Source organism: Kogia breviceps, chromosome 1 (genome assembly GCF_026419965.1).
Source record: "Kogia breviceps isolate mKogBre1 chromosome 1, mKogBre1 haplotype 1, whole genome shotgun sequence".
NCBI classification, from domain to species: Eukaryota; Metazoa; Chordata; class Mammalia; order Artiodactyla; family Physeteridae; genus Kogia; species Kogia breviceps.
The window spans coordinates 190567289-190581727 of NC_081310.1; the positions used below are offsets into that span (position 1 = coordinate 190567289).

Here is a 14439-nt window from a genome sequence, read left to right on the forward strand (position 1 = left end):
GGTCCAATGGTTGGGACTCCGTGCTTCCACTGCAGGGGACCCGGGTTCAAACCCTGGTCAGGGAACTAGGATCCCACAAGGCGCACGTGGCACGGCCAAAAGAAAAAAAAAAAAGCAGCAGGTACTTGGATTATCCATGGATTTCATTTTTTGCGCTTTCTTTGGAGTGTTGAACAATGACAGCAGGAGGGCACAGATCTCTTGGTAACTGGGTAATCTGACAGAATATGGTTTCCAAAAGCAGTTAAATGCTCCTCCTTCCTGGCAGGGGAGTGTCCCAGCCCTAAGGTACTGCGACTGTTCTGCCTCTGAACTCAGCACAGGGTTGACCTCTGATGGAGGGACCAAGGGCTCCTTTCAGTGGAGGGGAAAATGCAAGAGGCCCTCCCGAGAGGTCCCCGGGCAAATACCGGAGACCCAGAAGCCAACCAATGGCCTGGAAGAACACGCCGCAGGCAGGACTCTACCCCATCCTTGTACCGCTGCGATGGAAGCAGAAGCTGGCAGGGACCTGCTCTCTTGTTTCCGGAGCGCTCACATTCAGTGTTGTGTGTAGCACCGGCGGGAGGAGGGAGGGAGGGAGTTTTTCAAAGCCTCGTTTTATTCAGTCTTCCAAAGCCTGGGAGCCTTCAGTGGCTCTGTGTTCATCCTTCACTTCCCACTTCCTCCGCCGTGCCTGCAATGTGACCCCACCCAGACAACGATACTGTTGCTGAGGAAACTGGCCGCCCAGTCGCCATCTAACTCACGCCTTAGGCTGAGAGGTGAGACAGTCAAGAGGCTTCCGAGGCTGAAGGTGTAAATACAGGGTCAGGAAGTGTGCCCAGAGCACCACGGATACTTTCCTGAAGGACATGCGGGAGGGCCTGGAGCAGGGCACACGCCCCCCACCCGCTGTGATTTGTTTAAGGCTGGTCTTGTCTTCTAGAGTGTCAGCCCCGAGGGGGCAGGGGCTTGGTGGGCTCTGTTTACTGCTGATTCCTAGTCACTGGAAAAGGGTGCCCAGCACAACATAGGCTCCCATTTGTTAAACGAACGGGTGGTTTTATAGCGGACTGGCCCACAAGACTGACCTGTGGGGATGGATTATCTGTTATAATTTCAAGACAGACATCATGGAGACGGAAAAGGCTCAGAGAAATGGAAAGAGCAAGAGCGAGAGGCATCATGGCTCAAAGCCAGATCTGCCCCTTATGAGGGCTAGAATCTTGGGTGAGTTACTTTTCTAAACCGCACTTCCCTCATGCATTAAACAGGGATCCTGATCCATCCTGCAAGCCTGTTGTGAGCCTGACTGAGGAAGTGTGTGTGAACAGCAGGCGGTAAGTGCATGAAATGTACGGATTCTTCTGCTATGATCACTCCCCTTCCTGTTGGCGTGTCTGGACATTTCACGCCTCAGTAGTCTGTAACACCAAAAATAAAGAACTTGGGGTGAAGTGTGAACAGAAGTTGACTACTTTCAAAAATTAAGTGTGGATTTCAAGTCTACATTAGTCCTTCCCTTGCTCTTACATGTTACTGGGTTTCTTAGACTCTTTTAGTTCTAACTCTTAAGTACAGATAGCCAGGGAGCAGGGGCGATTATAGGAAAGGACCACTTTCTTCCTTATACATTGCTATAATGTTTGTGACTACTTAGAAGCAAAAGGAATAAAGATGAATTACAAATACATAAGATGGGAGAATGTCTCTGTGGCAGAACCAGTTGCTTTGCTAGAAAGCAGAGGAGATGCTCTTGGAACCCTAGGTGGTCATAACAACCAACAGATCAATGACCTAAACTCTCAGCTCCAGCCAAATGGACTGTCCCAGAAACCGTCCTTATTCCCCTGCCTCAAATGGAAGTTCTAGGACATCCAGGCATCAAGCAAGCAGCAATGAGGAGGAGGACGGGGCTGGAAAGGAACGGTCACCCAAACCAGCCCCAGGGAGGGGAGCTCTGGGCCCAAGGTCCCTCACTTCACCTTGTACTGGGGGGAGGGGTGTCCCTGCTCCATCAGCATTGAGGTCACCCGGGAGAGCTTTTTATCAAAGGGGGAAAAGCCCCGTTGCTTTCCTTGGACATAAGGGCACTGCCAGCCTCAGCAGCACCACACTCTCCTTGCCATGGTGGCAAATCCTGATGCCAGAGATGAGCACTGAAGACTCGAGGGGGGAGAAGGACCCACCCAGAGTCCCCCAGCACCTACAAACGCCCGCTTTCTCCTCCCACAGCGCTCGCACCCAGAATACCAGCTCCTTTCTTTCCACGTGGAAACGTCTCGGCCACTCCACCCTCGTTCAGCATTAGCTTTTAGGCCTGATGTTTCTGTCAGCCGTCAGCAGCCTTTCAATTTTGCCGGGAAAGTTCCTTTCCCCATGGGCTCCAGCCGGGTGAGTTTTGAGGGGCACCCGCAGGAATCGCCGCTGGCCCCGCCGACACTCCGTGTGTCCACTGTGATTACAGAGCCGGCTGGGGCCCACCCCGACTGAACAGAGCTGCCCCTGCCTGGTGCAGACCTGCTTCTGCCTGGCCTCCAGTCATCAAATGGGGCCTTTCGAGGTGGATGAGCCTAATGCTAGAGCCAAGGCACAGAGAAAGAGAGGGCCCGGGGTGTCCTGTGATGGGGTGGAAAGGACCACAATGTCACCAGCCTTCAAACAGAGCCCTACCATCAGAGAAGCATCTTGCAAAAGGAGAACCACGGTGAAACTCAGGCAGGGCTCAGAAAAACCAGTGACCACTTCTCCACTAGCGTCTCATGCTGGGCCTGGGTGGGGTCACTCGGGGGGTCAGGGGCACAGCTAAGTGGTTCCTGCTTGGAACCACTCATCCTTCTCTAGGTAGCCTCCGTGATGTGAGAGAGGAGAGGAGCAGAGAGACAGCTACTGCCAAGCGCAGGACTCGGGCAGGGGAGGGGGAGCCCTTAGCACTTCTGTTTATAAAATGTGTGTGTGGATATTTATTATTTTATGGAGCTCTTTGCCTGGGTGACTCAGGTCATCAGGGGTTTTCAGAACGCTTAAGATTTTAAAACTCTTAAGAGTTTTTCCATGAAGCCAAGAGAACAAAACTATTGACTGAAATCAAATGGTCAGTGTAATTCCCACATAGATCTGACTACTAGGCCCTCTCTGGGAAAGAGCTGCCTTAGCTCATTTTCAATGTACTGGCAGATCTAACCTCTCTGGTGGAGTGGAAAAATGGGGGCAAAAAGCCCACCACCGGACCCAGCCGTTTCAGCTGCACTGCCAGGCGAGGCTGAACAGCTGCAGCTCTTAGACCAGCGACAGCAGACCCCGATCCCCCGCTCAACGCAGGGTGTGCCTGGCCAGAAATAGAAGGCCACTCAGAGCCCAGCCCGGTGGGGCAAGCCACCCAGACTGAGGGCGCTGGGGACCTGGGTTGTCCTCTGTGAGAGAAGGTGGTCCCCACCCAGGAACATTCTCTCAAGGAGGGTTACTTTATCGATACACATCTATTCACTCTGTTTAAGGGGATCCAAATTGGGGCCGAGGAGACAGAGAACTGGGGTCGCTTACTTTTCATTTTATACACGTCTGAGCTATTTGTGTATTTTTTAAAACAACTCCTCGTCTTCCTAGACTAATGTCTCACTCTCTCATCCTAGTCAGTGTCCCTTGCTAGAAGCAATGTCACCTCTTTGGCAAGTCTTCTCTGACCGCCCCCCTCTGCAGCAGATCCTCTGCCAGCTCACCACCTTTCCCTGACCGAGGCTTTCAGGACACATCACAATCTGAAGGTCTTTTGTATTGGTCTGTCTGCTAACTTATCACTTTCTCCTCCTGAAACAGGAGGGAAGGAGGCAGGGCACAACCTTTGAAAGAATAACATAGCCCGAGGACATGACATAAACTGATTAGAACCAAATGGGTCCAAGATGGCCCACTAGACCTGAGCCTCAGTATAGCTTACATCAGCAAGCTAAATGACACACCCACAGGCGCAGTGACAGTTCCAAGACCGACAAGAGGATCAAAAAGTGGGCGGTGGCCCAGTTCCTGGAAGTCCCCGCCCCTTCCTGAAATAGCTGGGAACACTCCCCCCAACTCATTAGCCTATGAAATTACCCACTCCTATAAAACCTGACAACCCCGCACCTTGGTGCCTTTCTCACCTTCTGAGACGGCCCAGCTCTGTCTGTGGAGTGTGTTTCCCTCTAAATAAATCCACGTCTTACCTATCACTTTGGCTCTCACTGAATTCTTCCTGCGATGAGACATCGAGCACCTGAGCTTCATTAAGTCCTGAGACCAGGTGTGTGATCTCACTTGGAAGACCGTGGGTTTTGGGCGGGTTCAAGTCCCAATCTGGGTTTGGGCTGGGTTTCTGTCCCAATCTGAGATGCACGGTTTCACTCCTACTGGAATATCCACTCCAGAGATCTTATCTGCCTTGCTCACTTCTACCCTTTTCGGGCCTAGGACAGTGAGGACAGAAGGAAGGTGATCAGTAAATGTTTTTGAAAGACAGGATACATGGACACCCATTCGGTGGTATTTACCAGTGTCCGCATTCATTCCACAAGCCTGACATAGTGCAAAAACCCAGTGACAACAGAGATTTCGTTAACTATGGGACTGGCCATCACACCAGCTTCTCTGAAAGCGATCCCTAGCCTACCCTGGGGGAGGCCATTTTTGTGCACAAGTACAAAGTAGCTCTGGGCCAAATCCAGCTACATGTATGGATTGTCTGTGGTTGCTTTTGAGCTACAAGGGCGGGACTGAACAGTTTCAACAAAGACCACATGGGCTGAAAATATTTACCATCTGGTCTTTGAAGAAAAAGTCTTGACAAACCATGAGCTTGAAGAAACAGAGAAGTGTAGTATAAGACTTTGAAAACTGCACAAGAGAAAATGGCGGGGTTCATACAGACACTTGCAAGTGCTAGTGGCAGCTAATACCTTACTTGTTATGCGTGAGATCCTGTACTCAGCGCCCTGAGTGCGTCGCCTCCTGTAATTTCATTCTCATTACAGCTATGAGTAGGTTCCGACTGCTGAGGCTAACTGAGGTCCAGAGATTTGCCAGGGTCAACGTGGTCAGTGACAAACCCAAATCGAGGTCTGTGTACTTGTATTTGTAACCTGCATTTGTAACCTGCATTTGTACCCACCGTGCTGGACAGCTTCCACGGAAAGCACTTTCCAGCCGTATCGAGGAGAACCCCCCACACTCCTGAGACTGGTCTGTCGGCTCACTGTCCTCAGAAGGCCACCTGGATGTCCCCACTGCCTTGGGGATGTTAAATGCCTACTTTCTATCTCAAAGGCCCACTTCTTCTCTGTCTCTGAATTCTACCGATTTGTCAAGACTCAGCTAAGCTCGCCTTCTCTGAGGCTTCTCCTTGCCTTGGTGACTTTTCAAACCCTCCCTCCAACCAGTATATGAACTGTTGGAGGGCAGAGGCTGCCGTCCACTGCACAGAGCCTTTGCTCAGACTGCAAGCGCATGCAACAGACACGCTCCTCAGAAACAACACAAAACAAAACTCTCATGAAAACCACTGCCTCCCCTCCCCTGGAGAAGATGCTATTTAGTGGAACCACGTGCCAATTCAAAATGCCAACACTCTTTGACTTGGACGTCTCTCTTTAGCTATTAACAAATCGGGAACCACAAGCTTTATTGTCTGCATCTGGGATGTTTCACATGGCACTTGCCTTTCATTGTAATCATTGTCATTTAACTGTGCTAACTATTAAACTCTCCAATTCTCTCTAAGCCCCAGGAATCCTGCCTTCATATCAGAACACGGGGTCCCTGGATCAGCTACTGCACTGGTGTTACAGGGCATGTGCAGCATCACAAAATCTAGGTGTGAAAATAGCTGAACTCAACAATGCTGCTTAGGAACAGTGGTTGCACTTGGGGGTGTGTAGTTTCTGGGATGATGGCTGTGTTCATTTCTTGCTCTAGGTGCTGGATTATGTGGATGTGCTCACTTTGTGAGAACTCACTCAGCTCTACATTTAGGAGTGTAGGTATATTCTATTTTCTGTAGGTATATGCTATTTTCTGTAGGTATATTCTATTTTCTGTAGGTATATTCTATTTCAGTAAAAAGTTCTCAAATACCCTTTGCAAACATAGCTAACACACATGGATCTTTTTTTTTTTTTTGCAGAAATCACACCTCATTTTCTTCGTGCAACGTCCTTATAAAAGGATCGGTTAGACCATTTTACTAGTGGTAGGATGGATGAAAAAGGCGAAGCAACTCTCAAGGTGCCATATAACAAATTTAGGAGGGATTGATGTTCAAGGTCAAATCCGACCCCAAGCCGGCTAGCCCTCAAAGCTGCTGTAGCTGAACCGATTCCTATTAGAAGCAGATACTCTGACTCAGAAAACCAAATGCCCTTCATACGCCAGAATCATAAAATAGTTCTCTGAAACGCAACAGACAAAGGAAGTGGGTAACAAGGCCAAATGGTATTTAGCAATGTCTAGGTGGTAAGGTCGCTAGCCATCTTCAGACCTTGTGAAAGGGAGGAAATGGCTCGGCCACAAACAAACAGAAAAGGCGACCACTTATGCTATAGATGGAATGTTTGTGTCCCCCTACAGGTTCACATATTGAGATCTTAACCCCCAGTGTGATGGTGTTAGGAGGTGGGGCCTTTGGGAGGTGATTATGTCATGAGGGTGGAGCCCTAATGAATGGGATTAATTCTCTTATAAAAGAGACCCAGTGGGGCTTCCCTGGTGGCGCAGTGGTTGAGAGTCCCCCTGCCAATGCAGCGGACACGGGTTCATGTCCCGGTCTGGGAAGATCCCACATGCCACGGAGCCGCTGGGCCCGTGAGCCAATGGCCGCTGAGCCTGCGTGTCGGGAGCCACAACAGTGAGAGGCCCGCGTACCACAAAAAAAAAAAAAAAAGAGAGACCCAGGAGAGCTCCTTCCCCCCTCCCCCCCATGTGAGGACACAGGGAGAAGTCAGCAGTCTGCAACCCAGCCCGAAACAGAGCCCTCACCAGAACCCAACCATGCCGGGACTCAGTGTTTTCAGGCTTCCAGCCTCCAGAACTGTGACAAATAAATGTATGTTGTTTACAAGCCACCCAGTCTATCGTGGTCTGTTACAGCAGCCCAGACAGACTAGGACAGCTTACTAAGACTGGGTTAAGCACCACGCTAAACACTGTACGTACACACTCTCATCAAATCTTCACAACAACACTAATTTCATCCCTGCTTTACAGATGAGAAAACTGAGGCATGGAGAGGGTAAGGAACCTACCCAAGGTTACAGGGTTATTCATTGGCAGGGCAGGGATTCTATCCAGGCCACCAGACTCCAGAACCCATGTTCTTATCCACGACGCTAGTCACGCCTCTTGTGATTCACCCGCGGATGGGTTTCCAGTTTCTAGTGAGCGACATACCTTCTGATGCACCCTTGCTTGTCCAAACGCATCCAATGATAGGCATCTTGTCAAGCACACCCAACTCCTTCATAAATGGCAGGCTGGTTCACAGAGTGGCTCTCTGCCCTCAAAAGATTCGTGCTTACACACGTGTCCACCCCCTTTCTACCCGGACTTTCCTCATTTATTTATAAGTTGGAAATTTAAAGATAACACACGAGGCCTACATGAAGCCATAACCAGCCCAGATTGGATTAGAAAGGTCAGCAGTCTTCCTTTGTCTTCCATTACCAAAGATGGATTGCTTATTTATTTATTTATTTTTAAAATTTATTTATTTATCTATTTTTTTTTGGCTGCGTTTGGTCTTCATTGCTGTGAACGGGCTTTCTCTAGTTGCGGCGAGCAGTGGCTACTCCTCGTTGCAGTGCGTGGGCTTCTCGCTGCGGTGGCTTCTCTTGTTGAGGAGCACAGCTCTAGGTGTGTGGGCTTCAGTAGTTGTGGCATGCGGGCTCAGTAGTTGTGGCAATGCGGACTCAGTAGTTGTGGCTCACAGCCTCTAGATCTCAGGCTCAGCAGTTGTGGCACACGGGCTTAGTTGCTCCGTGGCATGTGGGATCTTCCCGGACCAGGGCTTGAACTCATGTCCCCTGCATTGACAGGCAGATTCTTAACCACTGCACCACCAGGGAAGTCCCTGGATTGCTTTTAAACAAAGTATTTGCTCATCCTCCACTCCTTGAGTAAGCATTAGCAAAGCTAATGCTTTGCATCAGCTTTTGCATTAGCAAAGCTCAGGAAAACTAAATAAAACTTTCGTTGGATGTTTGCAATGTGCTTTTAGTTGCACTTTTAGGGGAACCTTTTAGTGAGAGCACATTTTGAATCGACTTTTCTTTTTATGCCACACTGATCTTTATGAAAGGTAAAATTGCTTGCCTATGTTGCTTTTGAGGAATTTAAGTGGGGGAAAGCACGGCTATTAATTAATTAATTAATTTATTTATTTATTTTTGGCTGTGTTGGGTCTTCGTTTCTGTGCGAGGGCTTTCTCTAGTTGTGGCAAGCGGGGGCCACTCTGCATCACGGTGCGCAGGCCTCTCACTATCGCAGCCTCTCTTGTTGTGGAGCACAGGCTTCAGATGCACAGGCTCAGTAGTTGTGGCTCAAGCTCTGCAGCATGCGGGATCTTCCCAGACCAGGGCTCGAACCAAAACACGGTTATTTAAATACAAGTGTTGATTTGGGACTTCCCTGGTGTTCCAGTGGGTAGAATTCCACGCTTCCAATGAAGGGGGGGTTCGGGTTCGATCCCTGGTTGGGTACTAGATCCGGCATGCATGCCGAAACTAAGAGTTCATGCCACAACTAAGGAGTCCACATGCTGCAAGGAAGATCCTGTGTGCCGCAACTGGGACCCGGCACAGCCAAAATAAATAAGTAAATAAATAAATAAATAAATATTTAAAAAAACATATATAAGGGTTGATTTAATGATTTCTCTTCACTTTGGTCTGTTGAAGTAATTAAACCAATCTGATGGGCCTCCTCCTACCCATCAAGTCATCCCTGACTCCACCACCATCTCGTAGTTTCGGAGACTATCGGGTGAACTAGGAATTCAAATTAGGAAAACATTCCAACAGTATTCCTCAAATGATTATCAATTCTGGTTTGGTTTTAAGTGAATATGAATTCTACCTTTTGTCCCTTATCTGGGACCCTTCCTCAGATAAGCTGACTCCTTCACACATATAGTTACATGCCCTTAATAGGTCATATTGTTTCTCTACCTGGAATTGGGACATTGGTCTCTACTGCAAGGAGCCCCATACACCGTAGTGTCACCATGTTCCACAGGTCACTGTCCAAAATGCAAGGTACTTTAGGTTCTCAATCAAAGCTCTGAAATAAGCCTCTTCAAAACGGCCATCCTTGGGCAAGATTTTTCAAGGAACTTCCCAAGACCAGAGGCAGTGTCACCCAGAACTGGGAAGCCTGGAAGCTGCTTATCAAGGCCTTCACCCAGACTGCCACTCCCGAGATGCAAACACGGGAGATCGAGGATGTAGCGATGCCGCCCAGGGGATGCTCTGCAGGTGGGGCCCTCCCAGAGCTTTTCTGCTGCTACCCCCAGAGTGGGGGGTCCTGGCGGGTGGCGGCCCCTCTAAGTAACTCAGGGCCCCCGGGCCTGACTTGTAGAAGCTCCCAGGATGCTGACCTCAACTTTGTTTTTTAAAAATAGCTCGGAGGCAGCGGCGCTCACGTGAGCCGCCGGGCTTCCCCTCCTAAATCCCGGGGCTCCCGGCAGCTCCTCGTCCTCGGGGTCGCGGAGGGTAAGGGCGGTGTCCCGAGCCCCGGTGACAGGAGGGACCCCGGCCCGCGCGAACGACCCGGGGGAAGAAGGGGGCGCTGGATGGGGTCGGGGGCCCGGACAGGGCGGGCCGGCTTGGCCTCGGGGCCCGGGCCGGGGAGGGCAGGCCGCGCTCACCTTCTTCACCGACAGCGAGATGTTCTCCAGGATCCGGTCCTTCACCTCCCGCGGCTCCATGGCGCCGCCGCCTCCGCCGCCGCCCCGCCGCCGCCGCTTTCCGCGCCGGGGCCCCGGGGCCGCCAGCAACCGCTGCCGCCGGCCGTACGGGGGCTCCGTCGTGCCGGCCGCGGGGCCCGGCGCCCGCCGCCCGGCCCTCGCCTCGCCCGGCCCCTCGCTCCGCCGCGGCCCGGCGGCTCCGGAGCGCGGCCGGCGGGGAAGGAGGCCGCGGGCTGTGCGCGGCGGCGGCGGCGGCAGGAACTGATGTCAGGCGGGGCGGCGCCAAGGCCGGCGGTCGGGCCGGGACGCCGGCGCCGCGCCCGCGCCCGCGCCCGTAGAGCCGGGAGCCCGGAGACGCCGTCGGCCCTCAGACCCAGGTGCCCCGGCCTTTCTTAGAGACCCTGGAGGCCCTCCTCCGCTCTGCTCGGGGCCCCCGGAGGCCCCCTCGGACCCCAGGGATCTGGATACCTCGTCTCCCCGAGATCCCCACGGCCCAGACTCCATCGGTAGCGTCCCCTTCCTTAGCCCCGAGGTCCCCGAGATCCCTCAACGCTCAGACTCCGGCTCTCAGGCCCCTTGGCTTCTGGCAGCGCAGAGACCCCCTCCCGGAGCTGCCCACAGACCCCGGCCGACTGGTCCCCACCGGCCAGCCTGGCCCTCACCAGCCCAGAGGACCCGGCCACTCAACTCCTCGGTTCCCCACCCTCACCGGTCCCAAACTTTCAGGTCACTCCGTGTCCTCGGTACCCCTCCCCACCTCCAAAACACACCTTCTTCGCCTCACCTTCATCTTCAGTTCTGATGCCCCTGCCAATTCTCACCCTGATCCCATTTCTTCAGCTGGTCCACATATCCTGAGGGCACCCCACTGCCTCAGCCCTGAAACCCACCGTAACAATTCCCCTTCTCCCCACACAGCACTCTCCCCAAATTTCACCATGTTTTGAAGCCACTTATAACTTAAAGTTCTCAGTCTCCTACCTGGCTCACTTACTCATTTGGTTCCCAAATAAGTATATTCCTGATACATCCATTAGTCTCTCCTTTCTATTCCTTTTTTTTTTTTTTTTTGTCAATATATATCATTGTATTTATTTTTTTCTGCTTTTTAAAAGTTGAGATATAGTCTATAATATATTAGTTTCAGGTGCATTACACGATTCAATATATGTATATATTGTAAAATGATCATCATCCTTTTTATTCTTAAGATACCCCAATTCTGGGCTTCCCTGGTGGCGCAGTGGTTAAGAATCCGCCTGCCAATGCAAGGGACACGGGTTTGAGCCCTGGCTGGGGCTCAAACATATGCCGCAGAGCAACTAAGCCCATGCGCCACAACTACTGAGCCCACGTGCCACAACTACTGAAGCCCATGTGCCTAGAGCCCGTGCTCTGCAGCAAGAAAAAACACTGCGGTGAGAAGCCCACACACTGCAACTACTGAAGCCCGCGTGCCTAGAGCCTGTGGTCTGCAACGAAGAGGTGCCCCCGCTCTTCGCAACTAGAGAAAGCCCATGCACAGCAACAAAGACCCAATGCAGCCATAAATAAGTAAATAAATAAAATTTATTTAAAAAAAGATACCCCAATTCTCAGCTATAGCTCCCCAGTTTCTCCTCTTCTCTGCTCAGGCTACCCTTCCCTCAGCCTCCCAGACCCAGTCACCCCAGCACTGATCTGAAACACCGATTGTACAGCTTATCCTAGATGGACCCCACCTTATACACGTCAGAAAGATACCTCCCCATCCCTCAGTTTCCCAGGAAAGACTCAAGATGGTAGTAGTTATTTTTTGTTTTTATGTGACTGGAAAAGGGGACAAAAGTATGTGTCAGGAAAAGGAAGGAGAAACAGGTTGCTCCATTCTATTACCACCCAGGATCAGAATCAAGGGCAAGAGTTCTTAGTACCAACGATGATGATAATGATGTGTTGAGTATTGACTATGTGCCATGAACTGAACTAAGTGCTTTCCATACATTTGTCTAATGTATCCTCAAATAACAGTTCTTGGGACTTCCCTGATGGTCCATTGGTTAAGACTCCATGCTCCCAATGCAGGGGCTCTGGGTTCGATCCCTGGTCAGGGAACTAGATCTCGCATGGTGCAACTAAGAGCCCACGTGCCGTAACTAAAGAGCCGGCTCAGTCACATAAATAAATATTAAAAAAAAAAAACACTCAAATAACAATTCTTGTACCCATGGATAAACTGAGGGGTGAGGGTAATTTGCCTAAAATCATACAGCAAATTGTGAAGCCCAGAAACAATTTGTACCCTTTTCTGAGCCAAGGATCCCTTTACATTTCTTCGTACTATTCTAAGAGGTGACCCTATAGGGACTTGGTCTAACTCTTTAGGGAAAAATCCCTAAACCCAGGGTATTTTCTTTTTTATTTTTTTAAATAAATAAATATTTATTTATTTGGTTGCACCAGGTCTTAGTTGTGGCAGGCAGGCTCCTTAGTTGCAGAATGCATGTGGGATCTAGTTCCCTGACGAGGGATCGAACCCAGGCCCCCTGCATTGGGAGTGCAGAGTCTTATCCACTTTGCCACCAGGGAGGTCCCCAGGGTATTTTCTTAATAATACTGAGTTCAGGGGACTTCCCTGGTGGTCCAGTGGGTAAGACTCCACGCTCCCAATGCAGGGGGCCCGGGTTCAATCCCTGGTCAGGGAACTAGATCCCACATGCATGCCGCAACTAAGAGTCCGCATGCCTCAACTAAGAAGCCTGCATGCCACGACTAAGAAGCCCACATGCTGCAACTAAGACCAGGCGCAGCCAAAATAAATAATTTAAAAAATAATAATATTACTGAGTTCAGGAAAATAGGAGATAGCCTCTGTGGAGCCAGGCAGAGGGCAGAGGACAGGTGGGCATTGAGGCTGCAGTCACTGGACAGGTAGAGAAAAGGCTGAAGGCAAAGGACACATTACTTCGAATTCGGAAAGAAATAGCCTGGTGTCCAAAGGTGTTTGTGGCAAGCAGGAGGAAAGCTGGCTTGAATGACCGGTTGGTCTAACAGCTTTGGTGCACTCCCTTCCCACTCCACCCAGACAGGGTGCCTACAGGCCCCAACTTACCTGATGCAACTCCAGCTCTGAGAATCCATTCAACCCAAAGTGAAACAAACTAGCTTCGCGATTCCTCCCTGCTGTTAATAGCAAGCCATCTCCTGGGCAGCTTCTTCTGCTGGTCACCACCTTCCTATAAATGGCTTGGGCACAAGACAGCTTCAACAGGTGTTATTATCACTTGTGATTAACAGGTGTGATGCAAGATGGTGGCATTTCTGCCATGTTGTTTCTATCTTCATGCATTGGGGGGTGGTCAGATTCAACTTTTTACAACATTCAGGAGGAACTTATGGTCTCACTACCTAGCAAATTCCTAAGGTTTGCATAGGCATGTGAGTGGGTGGGAGAAGTGAGGTATATTTTAGTCTCACAAGACTTCTTGCAGGGAAGGGGAGGGGGCCCAGTGTGTGTGTTCATGTGCAGATAATTGCCCCAGGCCCAGAGCTCAAATATGGAATCCATCCCCACCTATCAAAAACAAGAAAAAGACAGGACTTCCCTGGTGGCGCAGTGGTTAAGAATCCGCCTGCCAATGCAGGGGACACGGGTTCGAGCCCTGGTCCGGGAAGATCCCACATGCTGTGGAGCAACTAAGCCCGTGTGCCGAAACTACTGAGCCTGCACTCTAGAGCCTGCGAGCCACAACTACTGAGCCTGCGTGCTGCAACTACTGAAGCCCGTGAGCCTAGAGCCCGTGCTCTGAAACAGGAGAAGCCACCGCAGTGAGAAGTCCTTGCACCGCAATGAAGAGTAGCCCCCGCTCACCGCAACTAGAGAAAGCCTGCACGCAGCACCAAAGAACCAACACAGACAACAAATAAATAAATAAACAAACAAGGAAAAGAAAGAGAAAAAAACAGAGTGCCCATCAATCTGGGTATTGGGAGTCATTAAGTTCAAAATTGAAACCTATGCATTTATTGCACAAGACTTTGCTGATCATGTGGAAAGTGCATGAGACTCTGAGGCATCAAGAGCCTCGACTGAGTCACTCTAGGGCCTCGGACAAATCTGTCTTAGCTTCCAAACCACTGACACAGGAAAAATGAACTTTCTTTTTTTTTTAAATTTTATTTTATTATTATTATTTTTTTTAATTTTAATTTTTTCTTTTTTTAAAAAAATATTGTCTGCACCTAAGTCTCCTACGGCTGATCACCATCAGATGAAGGAAGAAGTAGGGAAGGCAGGTAAGGTCGTAAAACTACCACAGACCTGGCCCACCAGCTCTCCTCTACTCTTCTTTCCAAAGGTGTGTACTGCCACAGAGAGGAAAATAAATAAGAACAAATTCCAGCAACTTCATTCTAAAAGATAATTGGAGGACTTCCCTGGTGGCGCAGTGGTTAAGAATCCGCCTGCCGATGCAGAGGACACGGGTTCGAGCCCTGGTCCGGGAAGATCCTACATGCCGCGGAGCAACTAAGCCTGTGCGCCCTAACTA

The 14439-nt window shown here is 50.4% G+C and overlaps 1 protein-coding gene across 3 annotated transcripts in view; it reads right to left on the reverse strand.

Annotated features, from left to right (window-relative positions):
- PLEKHM2 (pleckstrin homology and RUN domain containing M2) overlaps window positions 1–9999 on the reverse strand; it is a 40425-nt gene extending 30426 nt beyond the window's left edge. Inside the window, exons 1-2 of one of the 3 annotated variants that reach the window (XM_067016818.1) lie at window positions 9872–9955; window positions 7399–8030 (exon numbers count right to left, since the gene is read on the reverse strand). Coding sequence is in view for 2 of the 3 variants with exons in the window: in XM_059066367.2 (XP_058922350.1) it covers window positions 9872–9931 (60 nt within the window). In the remaining variant the exon portion in view is untranslated. Of the gene's footprint in view, window positions 1–7398; window positions 8031–9871 lie in introns of all 3 variants that reach the window. The other 2 variants (XM_059066367.2, XM_067016798.1) reach the window with 2 other exon arrangements.
- Window positions 10000–14439: the final 4440 nt, after the last annotated feature.